At 47.8% G+C, this 16,462-nt stretch overlaps 1 protein-coding gene and 1 pseudogene across 3 annotated transcripts in view; one reads left to right on the top strand and one right to left on the bottom strand.

The window, feature by feature from the left end:
* Positions 1 to 9,349, bottom strand: part of DPP3 (dipeptidyl peptidase 3) — a 29,345-nt gene extending 19,996 nt beyond the window's left edge. The window contains exons 1-6 of one of the 3 annotated variants that reach the window (XM_061606282.1): positions 9,303 to 9,349; positions 8,563 to 8,685; positions 5,891 to 6,169; positions 4,482 to 4,571; positions 3,886 to 4,023; positions 2,111 to 2,185 (exon numbers count right to left, since the gene is read on the bottom strand). In XM_061606282.1, coding sequence (XP_061462266.1) covers positions 2,111 to 2,185; positions 3,886 to 4,023; positions 4,482 to 4,571; positions 5,891 to 6,160 — 573 coding nt within the window. In that variant the 5' untranslated portion in view covers positions 6,161 to 6,169; positions 8,563 to 8,685; positions 9,303 to 9,349. Of the gene's footprint in view, positions 1 to 2,110; positions 2,186 to 3,885; positions 4,024 to 4,481; positions 4,572 to 5,890; positions 6,170 to 7,416; positions 7,571 to 8,562; positions 9,225 to 9,302 lie in introns of those variants that run through there. The other 2 variants (XM_061606283.1, XM_061606281.1) reach the window with 2 other exon arrangements.
* Positions 3,009 to 3,127, top strand: LOC133375295 (5S ribosomal RNA; annotated as a pseudogene).
* Positions 9,350 to 16,462: the final 7,113 nt, after the last annotated feature.

A 16,462-nucleotide genomic window follows, 5' to 3' on the forward strand; every position in this document is an offset into this window, starting at 1 on the left:
TTGGGAAAGATAGGGGGAGTGTGACCCTATTAATCCTCCTTGATCTCTTAGTGGCTTTTGATACTATCGACCATGGTATTCTTCTGGGGCAGCTGTCTGAGTTGGGGGTGGACGGCACTGCTTTGTGGTGGTTCCAATCCTAGTTGGATGGTCCCTCTTAGAGGGTGATGCTTGGGAGGCATCATTCAGCTCTGTGCAGCCTCCAACGTGGGGCTATGCGGGGTTCGATTTTATCTCCCACACTACTTAACATCTTCGTGAAACTGCTGAATGGAGTCATCCGGAGATTTGGAGTAAGTTGTCAGTAATATGCTGATGACACACAACTCTCTCTCTCCTTTACATCTCCACGCAGTAGATGTGCTAGACGGATGTCTTGCCTCAGTAATGGACTGGATGAGAGCCAATAAACCAAAGCTGAATCCAGAAAAGACTGAGGCACTGTTAGCGGGTGATTCCCTAGATCAGCCTTTCCCAACCAGTGTGCCTCCAGATGTTGTTAGACCACAACTCCCATCAGCCTCAGCCAGCATTGTCAATGGTCAGGAAAGATGGGAATTGCGCTCCAACAACATCTGGTGGCCCACTAGTTGGGAAAGGCTGCCCTAGATGGAGGGGTTATAGCCTGCTCTTGATGTGGTTACCCTCCCTCTGAAGGAGCAGGTACATAGCTTGGGAGTAATTCTGGATCCACTTCTGTCGCTTGAGGCTCAAGTGGCCTCAGTGGCAAGGAGTGCCTTCTATCAGCTTTGGCTGGTGGCCCAGCTACAACCCTATCTAGACAGGGATAGCCTGGCTTCTGTTGTCTGTGCTCCGGTAACTTCTAAGTTGGATTACTGCAATGCATTATATGTGGGGTTGCCTTTGAAGACAGTTCAGAAATTGCAGCTGGTGCAGAATTCAGCAGCCAGACCGTTCATTGGGACAAGACGGTTTGAGCACGTAACACCAATTCTGCTGCAACTGCACTGGCTACCAATTAGTTTCTGGTCTCAATTCAAAGTGCTGGTTTTGACCTATAAAGCCTTATATGGCTCAGGACCCCAATACCCCAAGGACCACCTTTCCCTATATGTACAAAACGAGACCCTATGGTCAGCATCGGAGACCCTTCTTCATATGCCCCCTCCAAAGGTGCGGAGAGTGGCAACACGAGAACAGGCCTTCTCAGTGGTGGCCCCCCATTTGTGGAATGCTCTCCCCAGGGAGGTACACCTGGCACCATCCTTATCTATCTTTAGGCACCAGGCAAAGACATCTCTCTTCTACCTGGCATTTGGTTCTTAACTTTGGAAGGCTTTTGGCAGGCTTCTGTTGCATAGGATTCCTGCATTGAGCAGGGGGTTGGACTTGATGGCCTTATAGGCCCCTTCTAACTCTACTATTCTATGATTCTATGATAGCCTTCCAAAGAAAGGCTGCTTCAACGCCTATAGACTTGTACATTTTGTTTTTAAATTTTTGTATTTTGTTTCAATCTTTTGCTTTTTAATTTCATTTCTTATTAAGCATAAGTTGCTCTGAGTGCACATATTTGTGTAGAAAAGCAACACACACATTTTATAAAATAAATATCAGCAGTAACCACTTTCAGGCTAGAAGGCACAGCTTGGGAGATATCGTTAAGTGGCAGCACCTTCTCTTGTTCAACCTAGGCACCAACGCCACTCCCTGACCCACTGCAGCCCCCGTTAAATCCAGGGCCATGGAGTCGGAAGCAATTCTGGGCAGAGTCGGAAGAAATGTACCGACTCCGACTTCAAAATAAAAACTTTCATAGGAATTTAGGAAAGTTTTCTTGTTCAGAAATTTTAATCAAATAAATATATTTTATGTTCTATCAAACTAGCCTGATGATTCACGTGGTGGTGATGAAATGCCTTGTGCTACCATTTTACTACAGTAAATTTGTTATTACTAGTTAATATACATTTGCCATTTATGAAGGAGTCGGACAGTAGAAAAATTGGAGTTGGAGTCGAAGGTTTGGCGTACCGACTCCACAGCCCTGGTTAAATCTCCTGACCCACCAACTCCTCCAGCACCTCCACCCCACATGGTACAGGCCCAACCCAGAGTTGTGGCCGGGGGGGGGGGATTCTTGAGGCACCTGGGAATCAAGAAAATCCTGGGCCAGCTTCGCGTCTTCCACGGAGCAGTTTGCAGAGAAGTAGGTGGAAACACCCTAGAGAGAAGAGAGAGAGATCACAGGATAACCATGGTGGATCTGTCCCTGCGGTTGCCCTGGGCGATGGGGCTCTCCCCAGACAAAGCCATATTGCCGCCTCCTAGAATGCAGCTCCGGCTAAACACAGCGATGGGTAGAGATTAGGGATGGGATCCACATTTCAGTGCCGGTTTGATTTTCTCTCCGCCGAACTTCCTTCCAGTTCTACTTTGTCGGGCATCAGTGTTCGTTATTTGCCATAAATACCGATTTGGGTTTTTCCCCGTGCAAAAACCGGTATTTTAATATCAGTATTTTTTTTTAATTTGATTTTTTCATAGATTTTTAAAAAATTGCTATTTTAAATGAAACACAAATATTAATATTGATATTTTGTGGGAAATATCAACATTAATATTGATATTTTTGAGGCTTGTATTTTTTGAAAATCTGCTTCAGCCGTGGAAAACCACTAGAAAAAAAAAACAATATGTGAAGACAAAAAAAGCGAATATATAGGAAACCCGGTGTCAAATTCAAATTTTGCAAAATTCGAGCACATCCCTAGCAGAGATAAGACTGTAGTCCACAGATGGGGAACCAGCCCAAGGGCTGCATTCCCTTCTGAACAACCTTTGGGGGGGGGCACATTGCAGTGGTGGGCGGGGCCAGAGGCAAAAGTGGGCAGAGCAATGAATGTAAATGATACCTTTGCACTGTAGGTCAAATTCTGTACATGCTCACCCACCCCTTTCCATCTCGCATCCATGGTAGGAAGAGGCACGGTCAGAGTTCAAGAACACGTCTCAACCAAGCAGAAGGGAGAAGTACCTGCCCACTGGGCTACAGCCATACTACCCTGAACACGCCCAATCTCGTTTGATCTTGGAAACTAAGCAGGGTCAGGCCTGGTTAGTACTTGGATGGGAGACTGCTTGGGAATACCGGGTGCCGTAGGCTTAGAGGAAGGCAGTGGGAAACCATCTCTGAATACCTCTTACCGTGAAAACCCTGTGAATATATCCAAAAAAGATTCAAAGGGTCGCCATAAGCTATGGTATACATTGTGCATTATATGGGCACTGATTTATGTACATTGGCCACTGTTTACAAGTTTCCTTTTATTTCCACACTGATATTGTCTTGATTATATTATATATTTGTTTATTTATTTGTTTATTTATTTTATTTTTACCCCGCCCTGTTTTCCAAACTGGAACTCAAGGCGGCTTCCAGATAAAAATACTTATAATTAAGAACATACAATAATCTAAAATAAATAGTATTAAACTATTTGCAATATTAAAACCATTCAAACATACACTTAATAAATCACCTCAGTTGAAAGTAGTACAATTAAACAATAACAATGCAGCACCCTCTTCAAGCCATGACCTTAGCAACCTTCAGCTCCAAAGGCCTGTTGGAATAAAAAAGTCTTTACCTGCCGACGGAAGGATTGCAAAGAGGGGGCCATTCTTGCCTCCCTAGGAAGGGAATTCCAGAATTCATCGAGTTTGGGCACTGATTTCTTTTTACATATTTTTCGGGCATCTTTTTATTACTATATGAGAATACTTATAAGGATTTTATATTGATTGTTCATATACACATTAAATTTTTGATATTATTTTATAATAATGCATTCTATGTCTGTTTTGGAGCACTGTTTGTGCGTTAAGGTATACTTTAACTTCACAGTTCTCGATGTAACAAACCTGCCCACTGAGCCCCAAGTGCCTTTGCCGAGGCTCTAGGGAGAACATGAGCCCTGCACAGCGGTCCCACAGCGCCTCCATCTCTTTTGGGTGGTCCACGAACGCCTGGCTCGCCCACACCAGCTGCTTCAGCTTCTCCTAGAGGCAGAAGGGGAGGGGGAAAAAGGTTTATCAGCGCCAGCAGGATCAACTGGAGCCTCAACCCATCCGTAGCAGAGGCTCTGTCCCCTCCATTGACAGCTCAGCCGGTGAGAAAAAAGAAAAAGGGTAATTCCAACTGGAAGGCAGAAGATAAACAGCTCCTCCATCTCACATGGGCCAAACGGCAGTGTGATGTAGTGGTTAGAGTGTCAGACTGGGACCTGCGAGATCAGGGCTCAAATCCCCACTCGGCCGTGAAGCTCATTAGGGGTAACCGTGGGCCAGTCACTGTCTCTGGGCCTAACCTACTTCACAGGGTTGTTGTGAGGATAAAATCGGGCAGGGGAAGAACCATATCTGTACGCCACCTTGAGCTCCTTGGAGGAAATGTGGGGTATAAATGTAATCATGCCCCACAGCAGCACGTGCTTGGTAACCTTTCACCTTGAACTCACCTTGGTAAGATTGGGCACAAATTTGGTGTCACCGAAGGATTTGTAGTTGCCCATGTTGGCGTAAATGGCAGCAGCATAAACGAGAAATGCCTGCAAGGGGCAACAACCTTCATAAATGTGTGCAGAGCCTCACCCTCTCTCATAACAGTGCTAAAATTAGACATTATCTCTCACCCACCCACTAACCAAAAAAAATTTACAGACTGGAAATAGAGGAGCTTGAGCATCACTGATCATCTGACCGGTTACCTGGTTTCTTGGGAACTACCTTCAGACAGAGGATATGGTCCATCTGCAGGCAGGTTAGCAATTGCCCAGTTTTAAAGCATGGGCTTCCAGGTGTTGCTAAGACTCTACTCAAGGGGTGGGGAACATTTTTCAGTCTGAGGGCCACTTTCCCTTCTGAGCAACCTTCCAGGGGCCCCATGCCTGCGGTAGGTGAAGTCAGAGGCAAATGCAGCAGAGCAGCGAATGTAAATTTTTCCTTTGTACAATAGGTTAGTTTCTACACACACAACTGTCACTATCCTCTGTCCAGACAAAACAACAGTCGCAATCAGAGTTCAAACCACCTGTCGGGCAAAGAAATATCACCTCTCTTCCGACTTGAAAGAGCTGCCAGTCCGTTCCATTGGATGGCCCCAAGTTCTAGTATTACAATAGGGGGAGGAAAGCTTCCTCTCTATCCCTTCTACCAGAGGGAAGGTTCTTCCAGTCCCCTGACTGTTTTGCTTTTTTCACCTCTGCAATATCCGTTGTCAGAACAGGCCAGCAGAATTGCACACAGCACTGCAAATATGGCCCACCCAGGGAGTTGCTTCAAATGATAACAACTCAGCTTGTTAAGCCTAGATATGCACCGGTCCTTCACAAGGGCATGAAGGCCCTTCACGTGAACTGCAATTAAAGCAGGAAGCCTCTTACCAGCACAGTTTCCTATTTTATCCAAACCAAGAAATGGCAGTTACCAATTTCAGAACAATCTGGGATGTAAAACCGACTTCAAACCATGGGTTTAGATCCTGCTTTGTTCCGCAGCTTGTAACCATAGTTCACACCTTGCTTTGTGTGAGCCGCAGTTAAAAGCGGGCAGCTTCTTGCTAACCACAGTTTCCGATTTTATCTGAACTAAGAAACTATGGCTACCAGTTTCAGAACAGGCCAGGACATTAAACCGACTTCAAGCCATGGTTTAAGATCCTTGCTTGTTCCAAAACTGGTAACCATCGTTTCCTGGTTTTTACAAAAAAGGGAAACTACAGTTAATGCTTCCTGGTTTAATCGCAGCGCAAGGGAAGAGCAAAGAAGCTCAGCTTGAAAAGCCAAAGATTGTCATCAAAATGCAGCTGCCACCTGGAAACGCAGGCGGACATACCTGAAAGGACACACACAGAGACAGTTGCTAGTACCTGATACTCCTCGTCCGAGAGGCCGAGCGAGTGCGCCAGCTCGCCCAACCGCGCAGGGTCCTGGGCCCGGAAGAGCCGGGAGATCAGGGCATAGATTGCAGGGGCCTCTGGGGAGGTCTGCAGTAGCACCACCAGGCCCCCGTACCAGCAGGCCCGCGAGAGGTAGTGAGCGTACAGCTTTTCTTCCGGCGATAAGAGCTGGAAGGCTTCGGCGCAGTCCAGTGTTGCAATGCCAATATCGTTGGGCAGAACATACTGGGAATCCACCATCGTGCCAAACTGGGGAGAGAAAGTGAGAGGCGTTGGTACAGATCTAACCCTTCTGTGCCAACCCAAGGCATCTGACTGGCGGTTCCCAAAATTTTTCGCCTTACAGACCACTTGGAAATTCTCCTCCTCTAATATCGACGGGAGGAAGACAAGCTATTCCCTGCTCGGTTGGGGAACATGTTACACCAGGCTCCACTCCAGAGGGCCCTTAGCACACCCTAGCTCTCCTGGCACCTCCACCAGATCCCACCCTGGCTGACCCCGGGCCCATCCTGGATCTCCTGGTACCTCTGCCAGGCTATGCCCTATCTCACTGGGCCCACGCAGGCTCCCCTCCCTCAAAGCCTGCACCTCCAGAGACCTGGTAACTTGAGCCCACAGCATTCCCAGTTCAGTCCCTCTGCTTCTGCTACTCAGATGAGCAGGAAGGGGCCAGGAGAGTGAATGACTTTCTGCTTTCTCTCTCCACCAGAAAGCGGAACTCCCCCACTACTTTATGCCACATCAGCGCATCGATCCATATAGCTCATGCCGCCCTGGGCTCCTGTTGAAGGGCGGGACATAAACTTAATAAATAAATAAACCTCTGCAGTCAGACAGGCAGCAGCACTCCAGGATTTCAGCCAATGGAGGCTGCTTTCACACATGGGGCTGACTGTGTTAGTTTAACGGCTTCAAATGGTAACGCTTCTGCCCACATTTCTAAAATCCCTTTCACACGGCAGTACCTTTTGTGTTAAGGAACAGCAGCTTTTTCGGCCAATATACCGACATTTTCTGCTACACGGCTTGTTTTCATCCCTCACCCATTATACACGCGCGCACTGTTCCCCACTGCGTAGGAGGCCTAAGATCTATCACCATGCAAGCCCTCTCCCTTTAGGATCTGACTTTTTAAATTACTTTGAATTGTATCGACACAGGGGTGTGTGTGGGAAACGCTGCTGCTATCTGCGCCGATGCCAGAACGCGCCACTGAAGGGCGGGAATGCCTTGCATGCTGAGATGGCCGTCATGTGAGCGGCTGCAGCTAGCGCAAAACTCCTGCAATCTTCCCAGTTCCCAGCCTTGCTAACGGATTATTTCTGGTATCATTTATCATGGAAACTTGCGCTAACCTTGCACTACATTCCACTAGAATCCCAGAACTAGCTTGTACGTCGTGTGAAAGATCAAATATAATGCGCAAATTACCAGGTAAGAAATCGTCAGAACAATGGAATAAAGTGCAGTGTGAAAGCAGCTGGAGTCTTTACCTGGAGATGCCACTGAGGACTGAACCTGGGACCTTCTATCAGCAAAACAGATGTTTGACCACTGAGCTACAACCTGCTCCTGCAGGATTTCCTTCCACACAAAGATGTCCGGGGAATGTGTTGCACCGTGCCCTTCAAGTCTCAAAGCTTCAGTCTGGGTAGGAATGCCAGATTTAATCCTGGAGCCAAACTGATGCTCCACCTTTACGCTACCCACAACTCCAATTTTCCATCCCATGGTGCTCCAGCTATAGGGGCCACAGAGGGGGATCTTGTCCGACTCCATTACCTTTTGTTTATTTTATTTATTTATAAAATTAATAACATATCTATTTATGGGTCCCAGGCTAGGGGGGTCTAAAGGCACATGAGGCCACCACCTTGTTAACGCTAAGCAGGGTCAAGTCTGGTCAGTGCCTGGATGGAAGACTGCCTGGGAACCATATGTAAGCCGCCTGGGGTTTCTATCATGGAAAGAAAGGCAGGGTATAAATGCAATAAATAAATAAATGAATAAATAGATTTATACCCCACCCTTCCTCCCAGTAGGAGCCCATGGGCTGACCTCCAGGGCTGTGGAGTCGGAGTCGGAAGCAATTTTGGGTGGAGTCAGAGTCAGTAGAAATGTACTGACTCTGACTTCAAAATAAAATTAATATTTTAATATTAATATTAATTTATTAATATTAATACATTAATATACATTTGCCATTTATGAAGGAGTCGGACAGTAGAAAAATAGAGGAGTCGGAGTCGAAGGTTTGACATACCGACTCCACAGCCCTGCTGACCTCATCCACTACTGCAGGGATAAGAACAACTTGAAAGGCTTGCTGAAAGAGGAAGGTCTTCAGCAGGTGCAAAAAAGATAACAGAGATGGTGCCTGTCGAATATTTAAGCAGAGGGAAATCCAAAGGGCAGGTGCCACTACACTGTTTCCTATGTTGTGTTTATTATTAAATTTATATCCCACCATTCCTCCCTGTTGGAGCCCTGGCAGCAAGCAAAAACACTAAAACTTCATAAAAACAGACTTTAAAACATATTAAAATAAAACACCTATAAAACATTTCTAAAAAAGCCTTAAAAACATATTAAAAAGTAATTCCAACACAGACACGGATGTGGATAAGGTCTGTACTTACAAGGCTTGCTGAAAGAGGTAGATCTTCAGCAGGCGCCAAAAAGATAACAGAGATGGTGCCTGTCTAATATTTAAGGGGAGGGAATTCCAGAGGGTAGGTGCCACTACACTAACAGCCTGCTTTCTGTTGGAAAAATGAGAAAGTGAGAAAAATTAAAATTGACAGATTAAGGTCTCTACTTAAAAGGCTTCTTGAAAGAGGAAAGTCTTCAGTAGGCGCCAAAAAGATAACAGAGATGGCACCTTTCCAATATTTCAGGGAAGGGAATGCCAAAGGAACACTGTTGGTCTATCCTGCTCAGCCTTGTCTGCGCTGACCAGCGGCAGCTCTCCTGGGTTGCAGGCACAGGAACATAGCAAGCTGCCTTTGGGAGCGAGACCACTGGCCCATCTAGCTCAGCACTGCCAACACTGACTGGCAGCAGCACTGCAGGGCCTTAGGCAGGCAGGGCCGTTTCCCAGCCTTAGCTGGCGGTTCGCGGGGAGGAGGGGAGACTTTGAACCTGGGACCTCCTGCATGCACAGTAGATCCCCCCCCCGAGTCTTGCAAGGAGATGCCCCTTTCCCAGATCCCGGGAGGGAGGCCAGGAGGAGTGGGCCAGATCCTTCTCTTCTGCTCTGGGGACGCAGGAGGTGAGGAGAAAATATATGGGGGCCGCCTCAGCTTCCCCCCCCCCGAAATTTGCGCAGGCACGTGCTCCTCCGCAGCAACCCGCCCCACCTTGGCGCGCCCCTCCTCACCTGCCTCTCGCCGCTTCCAACTTCCTGCCCCGCCCCTTTCTCCTCCTCCATTCATATCCTCAACCAGGGAGCCACGCCCCCGCGGCTCATCCAGCCAATCCCGGCAATCTCCTCGGAGAGACTGATGGCCGCATTGCTGGGAAACCGGGGCCCCGCCCCTTGATCCTTGCCCTTCCCAGGATTGGCTGCTTGCTGCTGCCGCTGCTGCCGCTTGCTTTTTTGGTCATTTTCGTAGCACCCTTGTTAAAGCTGTACTCTTAACCCGGGTGGAAAATAAGCCCCACTGAGCGCAACTGGACGCGGGTGGTTGGTGTCAGCCTCTGGGGCTACATCAGTGTTGCTGATTTAAAAGCAAAGCAAAACTTCTCGCTGGGAAGCCACGCTGCTTAAAGCAAAGCCCCTTCAGATGTCCTTTGCATTGCGCAGGCATGGTGGGTTTTGCACATGGTGGTGTGTCATCCTGTCTTCAATACTGTTTTGCCCCTGCAAAAATTTCAGGGCGGGCATACCGCTTTGTTTGCTATCAGTGTGTGTCTCGCAGCTTCCCCTTGAAATCCTGTAACTTTTTGTACCATAAATGTTCCGGCTTATTGTTTGCCCCGCTTTCGTTGCGCTATAGCGCAAGAGCACCCCTCCAGGTAGCAGCGGTGGCATCCACACCATACCTTTAGAGCAGTGGCTTCCCTCAAAGAATCCCGGGAACTGTAGTTCGTTAAGGGTGCTCAGAGCTACAGTTTCTAGGATTCTTTGGGAGAAGCCATGTGCTTTAATTTGTGCTTTAAATGTATGGGGCGGGTGTGAGCAGTAAGGCTGGGGGAGTCATCTCAGAACACGCAGATCTACACCATACACTCAACGCACATTGAAAGCACACGACTTTGCCCAAAGAATCCTGGGAATTGTAGTTTACCTCCAGTAGTGTATAGGCAAATTCAGAAGTCCCTTCACATTAGTCACAGCCAGGCCCAATCCCCTTTTTTTATTTTGCTGTGGGGTTGAGAATGAGATCCTTGTTAATTCCTTCTCCTACAACAACAGACCTCCCTAGGAGCCAATCAGCATGAAAGGGGAGTGTCTTAGCTACTGAGAAGAGGCTTCTCAGTGGCTGACTCACCTGCTTTCACTCTGCCTCCAATCAGTAGGAAAGGACAAGGAAGAATATGAGGACTCTTCTCAGTGGCTAACACACTCCCCTTTCATGCTGATTGGCTCATAGGATGCTGGAGACATAGGGAGCCTGCTCCCAAAAAAAGTAAGGGGTCTAAGACCCTCCAAGATCCTGGACAACTACATCCTTCTCCTCACCAAGTTACAACTTCCGGCACCATTAACAAACTACAGTTCCCAGGATTCTTTGGGGGAAGCCATGTGCTTTAAATGTGCTTTAAAGTATTTATTATTTATTTATTTAAAACATTTGTAGCCCGCTCTATTTTCGAAGAACTCAGAGCGGCGAACAAAAACAATCATAAACAAATAACATTAGCATAATCACAACAATATTAAAATACGAATAATTAACAATAAAAGTATATCGGAGATTAAAAACATCCTTTATAACGATTAACTGAATGCTTGACGAAAAAGGAACGTTTTGACCTGGCGACGAAATATTGCAAGAGAGGAGATAACCGTACCTCTACCGGTAAAGAGTTCCAAAGTTTAGGAGCAATCACAGAAAAGGCTTTAGTTCTAGTTCTCACCAAATGAACTTGAAAAATTGAGGGAATCGCAAGAAGAGGATCAACAGAAGACCTCAAGGGCCGGGAGGGTTCATAAAAGGACATACGATCAGACAGATAGACAGGGCCCAATCCATGTAGGGCCTTAAATGTTAAGACTAACACCTTGAATTGAGCCCAGAAGCAGATCAGCAACCAGTGCAATTGTTGTAGAAGGGGAGTTGTATGGGCCCACAAGTTAGCTCCCGTTAACATCCTAGCTGCCGCTCTTTGAACCAATTTAAGCTTCCGAGCTGTTTTCAGGGGAAGCCCCACATAGAGCGAGTTGCAATAGTCTAATTGGGATGTGACTAAAGCGTATGTTACTTTCGTCAAGTCGGATGTCTCCAAAAACGGGCGCAGTTGGCGAACCAGTCTTAACTGGGCAAACGCGCTCTTGGACACCACCGCAACCTGGGCCTCTAGATTCAAAGTCGAGTCCAGAATCACACCCAAACTGCGAACCTGTGTCTTAAGGGGGAGTACTACCCCATCCAACCTTGGTAAATTCCCTGTTTCCAAATCAAACGTGCGACTAACGAGGAGCACTTCTGTTTTGTCTGGGTTTAATTTTAGCCTATTCAGCCTCATCCAGCCCATCACTGAGGACAGGCATTGATTCAGGGGCTGAACAGCTTCTCTTGTATCTGGGGGAAAGGAGAAGTAAAGCTGAGTATCATCAGCATATTGATGGTATTGGACTCCAAACTTCCGGATGACCTCACCCAGTGGCTTCATATAGATGTTAAACAACATCGGACACAACACTGAGCCCTGAGGGACCCCGCATGTTCTTTGGGGGAAGCCATGTGCTTTAAATGTGCTTTAAAGTATGGTGTGGATGTGATCTGTTAAGTAGAATGGTGTGCGCTAAGGCACAGTCCAGTATAAATTCACCAATATATCAGTGACATGTTGCAGAAAATGCTCACATCCTCACACAACCCCCCCCCCACCAACCTAGTGAAGTAACAGAAACATTAATCTCTGCTCTTTTCGTATGCAACTTTTCACACTGAAAGAGATTCTCTACCTCCATCCTACTAAGACACCCAGGAATGATATTTGGCTTACTTATTGGCTGACACAAACGAAACGCCACCCTTGTCTTCTTCTCGGAGGAAGGTCGGGATATACATTTAATTAATAACAATTCTAACAGTAAAAATGGAAACAGCTGCTAGATTTCTCTTTTGATGCCCCCATGAAGCGATGTTGTTAATTTAATTGTATCATGATTTGTTTCTGTCCTTATATTAGTTCAGTGGATGTGAGAAATGGTATGATTTTGATGTTTTTGTTTTGTCCTGGGTCTGGGGTCATGTGATAACTTTGTTTAACTGGAGATGCCAGTGATGAACCTGGGATCTCCTGAATTGCATGCAAAGCATTTCCTGTGTACCCCACTGATCCAGAAAGTATGGGTGCTTCCAACCTACTATTTTTCAGGGGGATTCATTTATACACCAGCAACTTCAGGTTGCACAATTACAGTTGGTTGAGAGGTCTTGTGCAACAAACCCACTTCCCCAAAAGAGTGGAAAGTGCAGTGGAAAAGGTGGAATAACACTTGCTTGGATCTTTCATCTAACCTCTCCACAAACAAATCAGAATTAATACTCATTCTAGACCACAGCAGGCCTTGGGTACCAGGCCACAGTGGGGCTCCGCCCCCCCATGCATGCTTAAATACACCTGGTTGTGCCACATCTTGTGTTGCTGCGTCAGCATGCGTGCCCACCATCACCCAAGATGGCGGCAGTGGCATGTTGACACTGCTGCCATCTTGGGTGATGGCAGGCATGCACACACAGCGCACTGATGCGGCAACACAAGAGGTGGTGCGCACCACTGTCTGGTAGTGATTTGTGATCATGTCCCACAACTCCATGCTGGAGGGGTCACAGAGCGGGAACTCCATCCTCCCAGCCCCTGTTGCCGGGGCCCTTGGCCAGTGGCTGAACTGGCCACCCACTGGCGCCAGAGCATGACTCATTCAATAGCCAACATCGTCTAATCTCCCTGCAAACAAATCCAGACAAGTGTTCAGTGAACAGGTAGTCTGGAAATGCCCCAAGCATGAGGTAGGAGAATCAGAGGAGACACATCCTATCCTAACCCACATTTGACAATTGTAAAAATGTTCCCCAAATCACAAAAAAATAGCATATGTATAATGTAGGCAACAAATACCCAAACTATGGAATGTTCTAATAAGGAGAAAAGTTGTGCAGTGTGGTTAGAGTGCTGGGCTAGGACCTGAGAGGAGAGGGTTAAGATCCCCACTTAGCCATGAAACTCACCAGGTGAACTTGAGGACCAGTCACTGGCTCTCAGCCTAACCTACCTCACAGGGTTGTTCTGAGGATGAAACAGGGAGGAGCAAAAGAACCACATAAACCACCTTGAGCTCCAAGGAGGAAAGGTGGGACATAAATGACAACAACAACAGCAGCAATTTCACGTAAAGATCGGAAGCAACAGTCTGGAAGCACCCTGAGGGGGAAAAAAAGGCAGACCAAATTAGACCACTGGTCCGTCAGTATTGTCTACCCTGATCGGCAGGGGCTCTCCAGGGTTCCGGATAGGGGATATTCCTAGCCCTACCTGGAAATGTCATTCAGCTGGTATAGCCCAGTGGGGAGGAGAGCCTGGCTGGGAGTCCAGAGTCTGTGAGTTCAAATCCCCGCTCGTGTCTCCTGGGTGTCAAGGACCAGCTAAAGATCACCCCCACAGGGAGTGTCTCAGGGGTTACATGCCCTACCACCTGTGCAGCCGTGGGCAAGCTGCATAGTCCCAAGGAGCCCAGTTGCCCCCAAGATCGCAGTTGTGGACAAGAAAGGGGCTGGCTTGTGCAGCTGTGGCAAGCTGAGCAGGCCCTAGCCAGCTGGGGAGGACTAATCTGGGAGGGAGGCAATGGTAAACCCCCTCTGAATACCGCTTACCATGAACACCTACTCATAGGGTCGCCATAAGTCAGGATCGACTTGAAGGCAGCCCATTTCCATTACCTGGAAATGTCAGGGATTGAAACTGGGACCTTCAGCATGCAAGGAGTGCAGTGGCAAATTCAGAAGTGCAGGGCACCTTTGTGATGGTCATATCACACTCCCTCACAGCCATGCCCCTCGCTTGCTTGCTCTCTTATCACCATCTCAGCACTCCTCAGTCCTTCCCATGCATGCCTTCTCCCACAACAGCAGAAGTTTCTAGGAACCAATCAGCATGAAAGGGGAGTGTGTTGGCTATTGGGAAGAGTCTTCTTATGGGCTGACTCACCTCCTTTCAACTCTGATTGGCTTTGATCAGCAGGAAAGAACAAAGAAGCATGTTAGAAGGTTCTTACCAGTGGTTAGCACGGTCTCCTTTCATGCTGATTGGCCTGTAGGACATTGGAGACATAGGGACCCTTCTGGGACCCGGATGCCAAAAAAGTAGGGGGTCTAAGACCCCCTGAGACCCTGGACGACTACACCCCTGCCTTCCACAAAGGCATAGGAACATAGGGAGGCTGCCTTATATCAAGTCAGACTATTGGTCTACTAAACGCAGTGGTGTGTAGAACCCCCCGCGGCCCTTTAAGCAGGGGGATCATTTCCTGTGGCTTGAGCCCCATAACAGGAAACGTTTCACCTTTCTGGACAGCAAAGCCAGGCAAGTAGCAACAGCACCCCAAAGCGCTCATTCCTGCCCCACGGGGCAATGACCAGGCTTTGCAAATTTCTCAGGTGCAAGAGGGCATCCCGACTTTCAAGTACATGAAAGGTTGTCACATAGAGGAGGGCCAGGATCTCTTCTTGATCGTCCCAGAGTGCAGGACACAGAATAATGGGCTCAAGTTGCCGGAAGCCAGATTTCGACTGGACATCAGGAAAAACTTCCTAACTGTTACAGCCATACGACAATGGAATAAATTACCTAGAGAGGTAGTGGGCTCTTCTGCCTCTCCGACACTGGAGGCATTCAAGAGGCAGCTGGACAGCCATCTGTCGGGAATGCTTTGATTTGGATTCCTGCATTGCGCAGGGGGTTGGACTTGATGGCCTTATAGGCCCCTTCCAACTCTGCTATTCTATGACTTTTGTCCAGGATTCTTTTGAAAGAGGGGTGGGGAACCTTTTCCAGCCTGAGGGCCGCTTTACCTTCTGGGCAACCTTCTGAGGGCCACAGGCGAGTGATGGGCGTGGCCAGAGGCAAATGCAGGTGGAGCAACAAATGTCATTTTTACCTTTGTGCAGTGGGCTGATTTCTATACACACACACGCTCACCCACCCGTCTATCCTTCATCCAGGGATGTAAGATACATTAAGAGCTCAAGGCACATTGCAGACAGGCAAAAACGGCCGGGATGCAGAGCAGGGCCATTGAGGGTGGTGGCCTGGAGAGAGCTCCGAGGGCCAGCTAGAGAGATCTGGAGGACTGCATTTGACCCCCAGGCTTCAGGTTTCCCGCCTCTGCTTTAAAACGTGAGGGATGTCAACGGTCAGCTGCAAGGTTTCTTTAGCAGGCTTTCCCTGCCAGTAGAAACATGGTCAGAAAACCTGGGTTTTTTCTTTCAACAATGGCTCATTGCTGGGGTGTGAGTTTCAGCAAGTGCCTGATGCTGAGTTGCATGTGACACCACCATGCTGTAGTGTAGCCGCAAATTCAGAAGTGCAGGGTCCTTTCATGATAGTCATAGCCACACACACCCTTCTTTGCTCCTGGATTGAGAATAAAATCCTTGCTAATGCCTTCTCCCACAACAACAGGCATCCCTAGGAGCCAATCAGCATGAAAGGGGGGAGAGTTTGCTACTGAAAAGAGTCTTCTCAGTGGTTGACTCACCTCCTTTCACTCTGATTGGCTCCAATCAGCAGGAAAAGACAAGGAAGCATGTAAGATTACTCTTTTCAGTGGCTCACACACTCCCCTTTCATGCTGATTGGCTCATAGGATGCTGGAGACATAGGGACCCTGCTCCCAAAAAAGTAGGGAGAGCCGAGACCCTGGATGTCTACACTCCTGCTGCCTTGCACACCAGACTTTTGTCTGACAGCAGCTCTCTGAGGTCTTGAGCAGAAAGAGGGCTTTCTTACCACCTCCTACCCGGAGAGCCAGTGGTGTAACGGTTAGGGTGTTGGACTAGGATCTGAGAGACCAGGGTTCAAATCCCCATTCAGCCATGAAGTGCACTGGGTGAACCTACCTCACAGGATACAATGGGGAGTGGAGAAGTTCCTTGGAGGAAAGGCAGGATATAAATGCAATAAATAAATAAATACCTGATCCTTTTAACTGGAGATCGAACCCGGAGCCTTCGGGATGCACAGCAGGTGCTGTTCCCAATGAAGCTACAGGGCCTCTCCATAATTATTTGCCCACCCCACTGGAAGTAAAAAGCAATTGACAGGAGAAGGTGATTGAGCTATCTAGCCCAGTACTGCCTACTCTGACTG

This window comes from Rhineura floridana, chromosome 22 (assembly GCF_030035675.1).
Source record: "Rhineura floridana isolate rRhiFlo1 chromosome 22, rRhiFlo1.hap2, whole genome shotgun sequence".
Taxonomy (NCBI): Eukaryota; Metazoa; Chordata; class Lepidosauria; order Squamata; family Rhineuridae; genus Rhineura; species Rhineura floridana.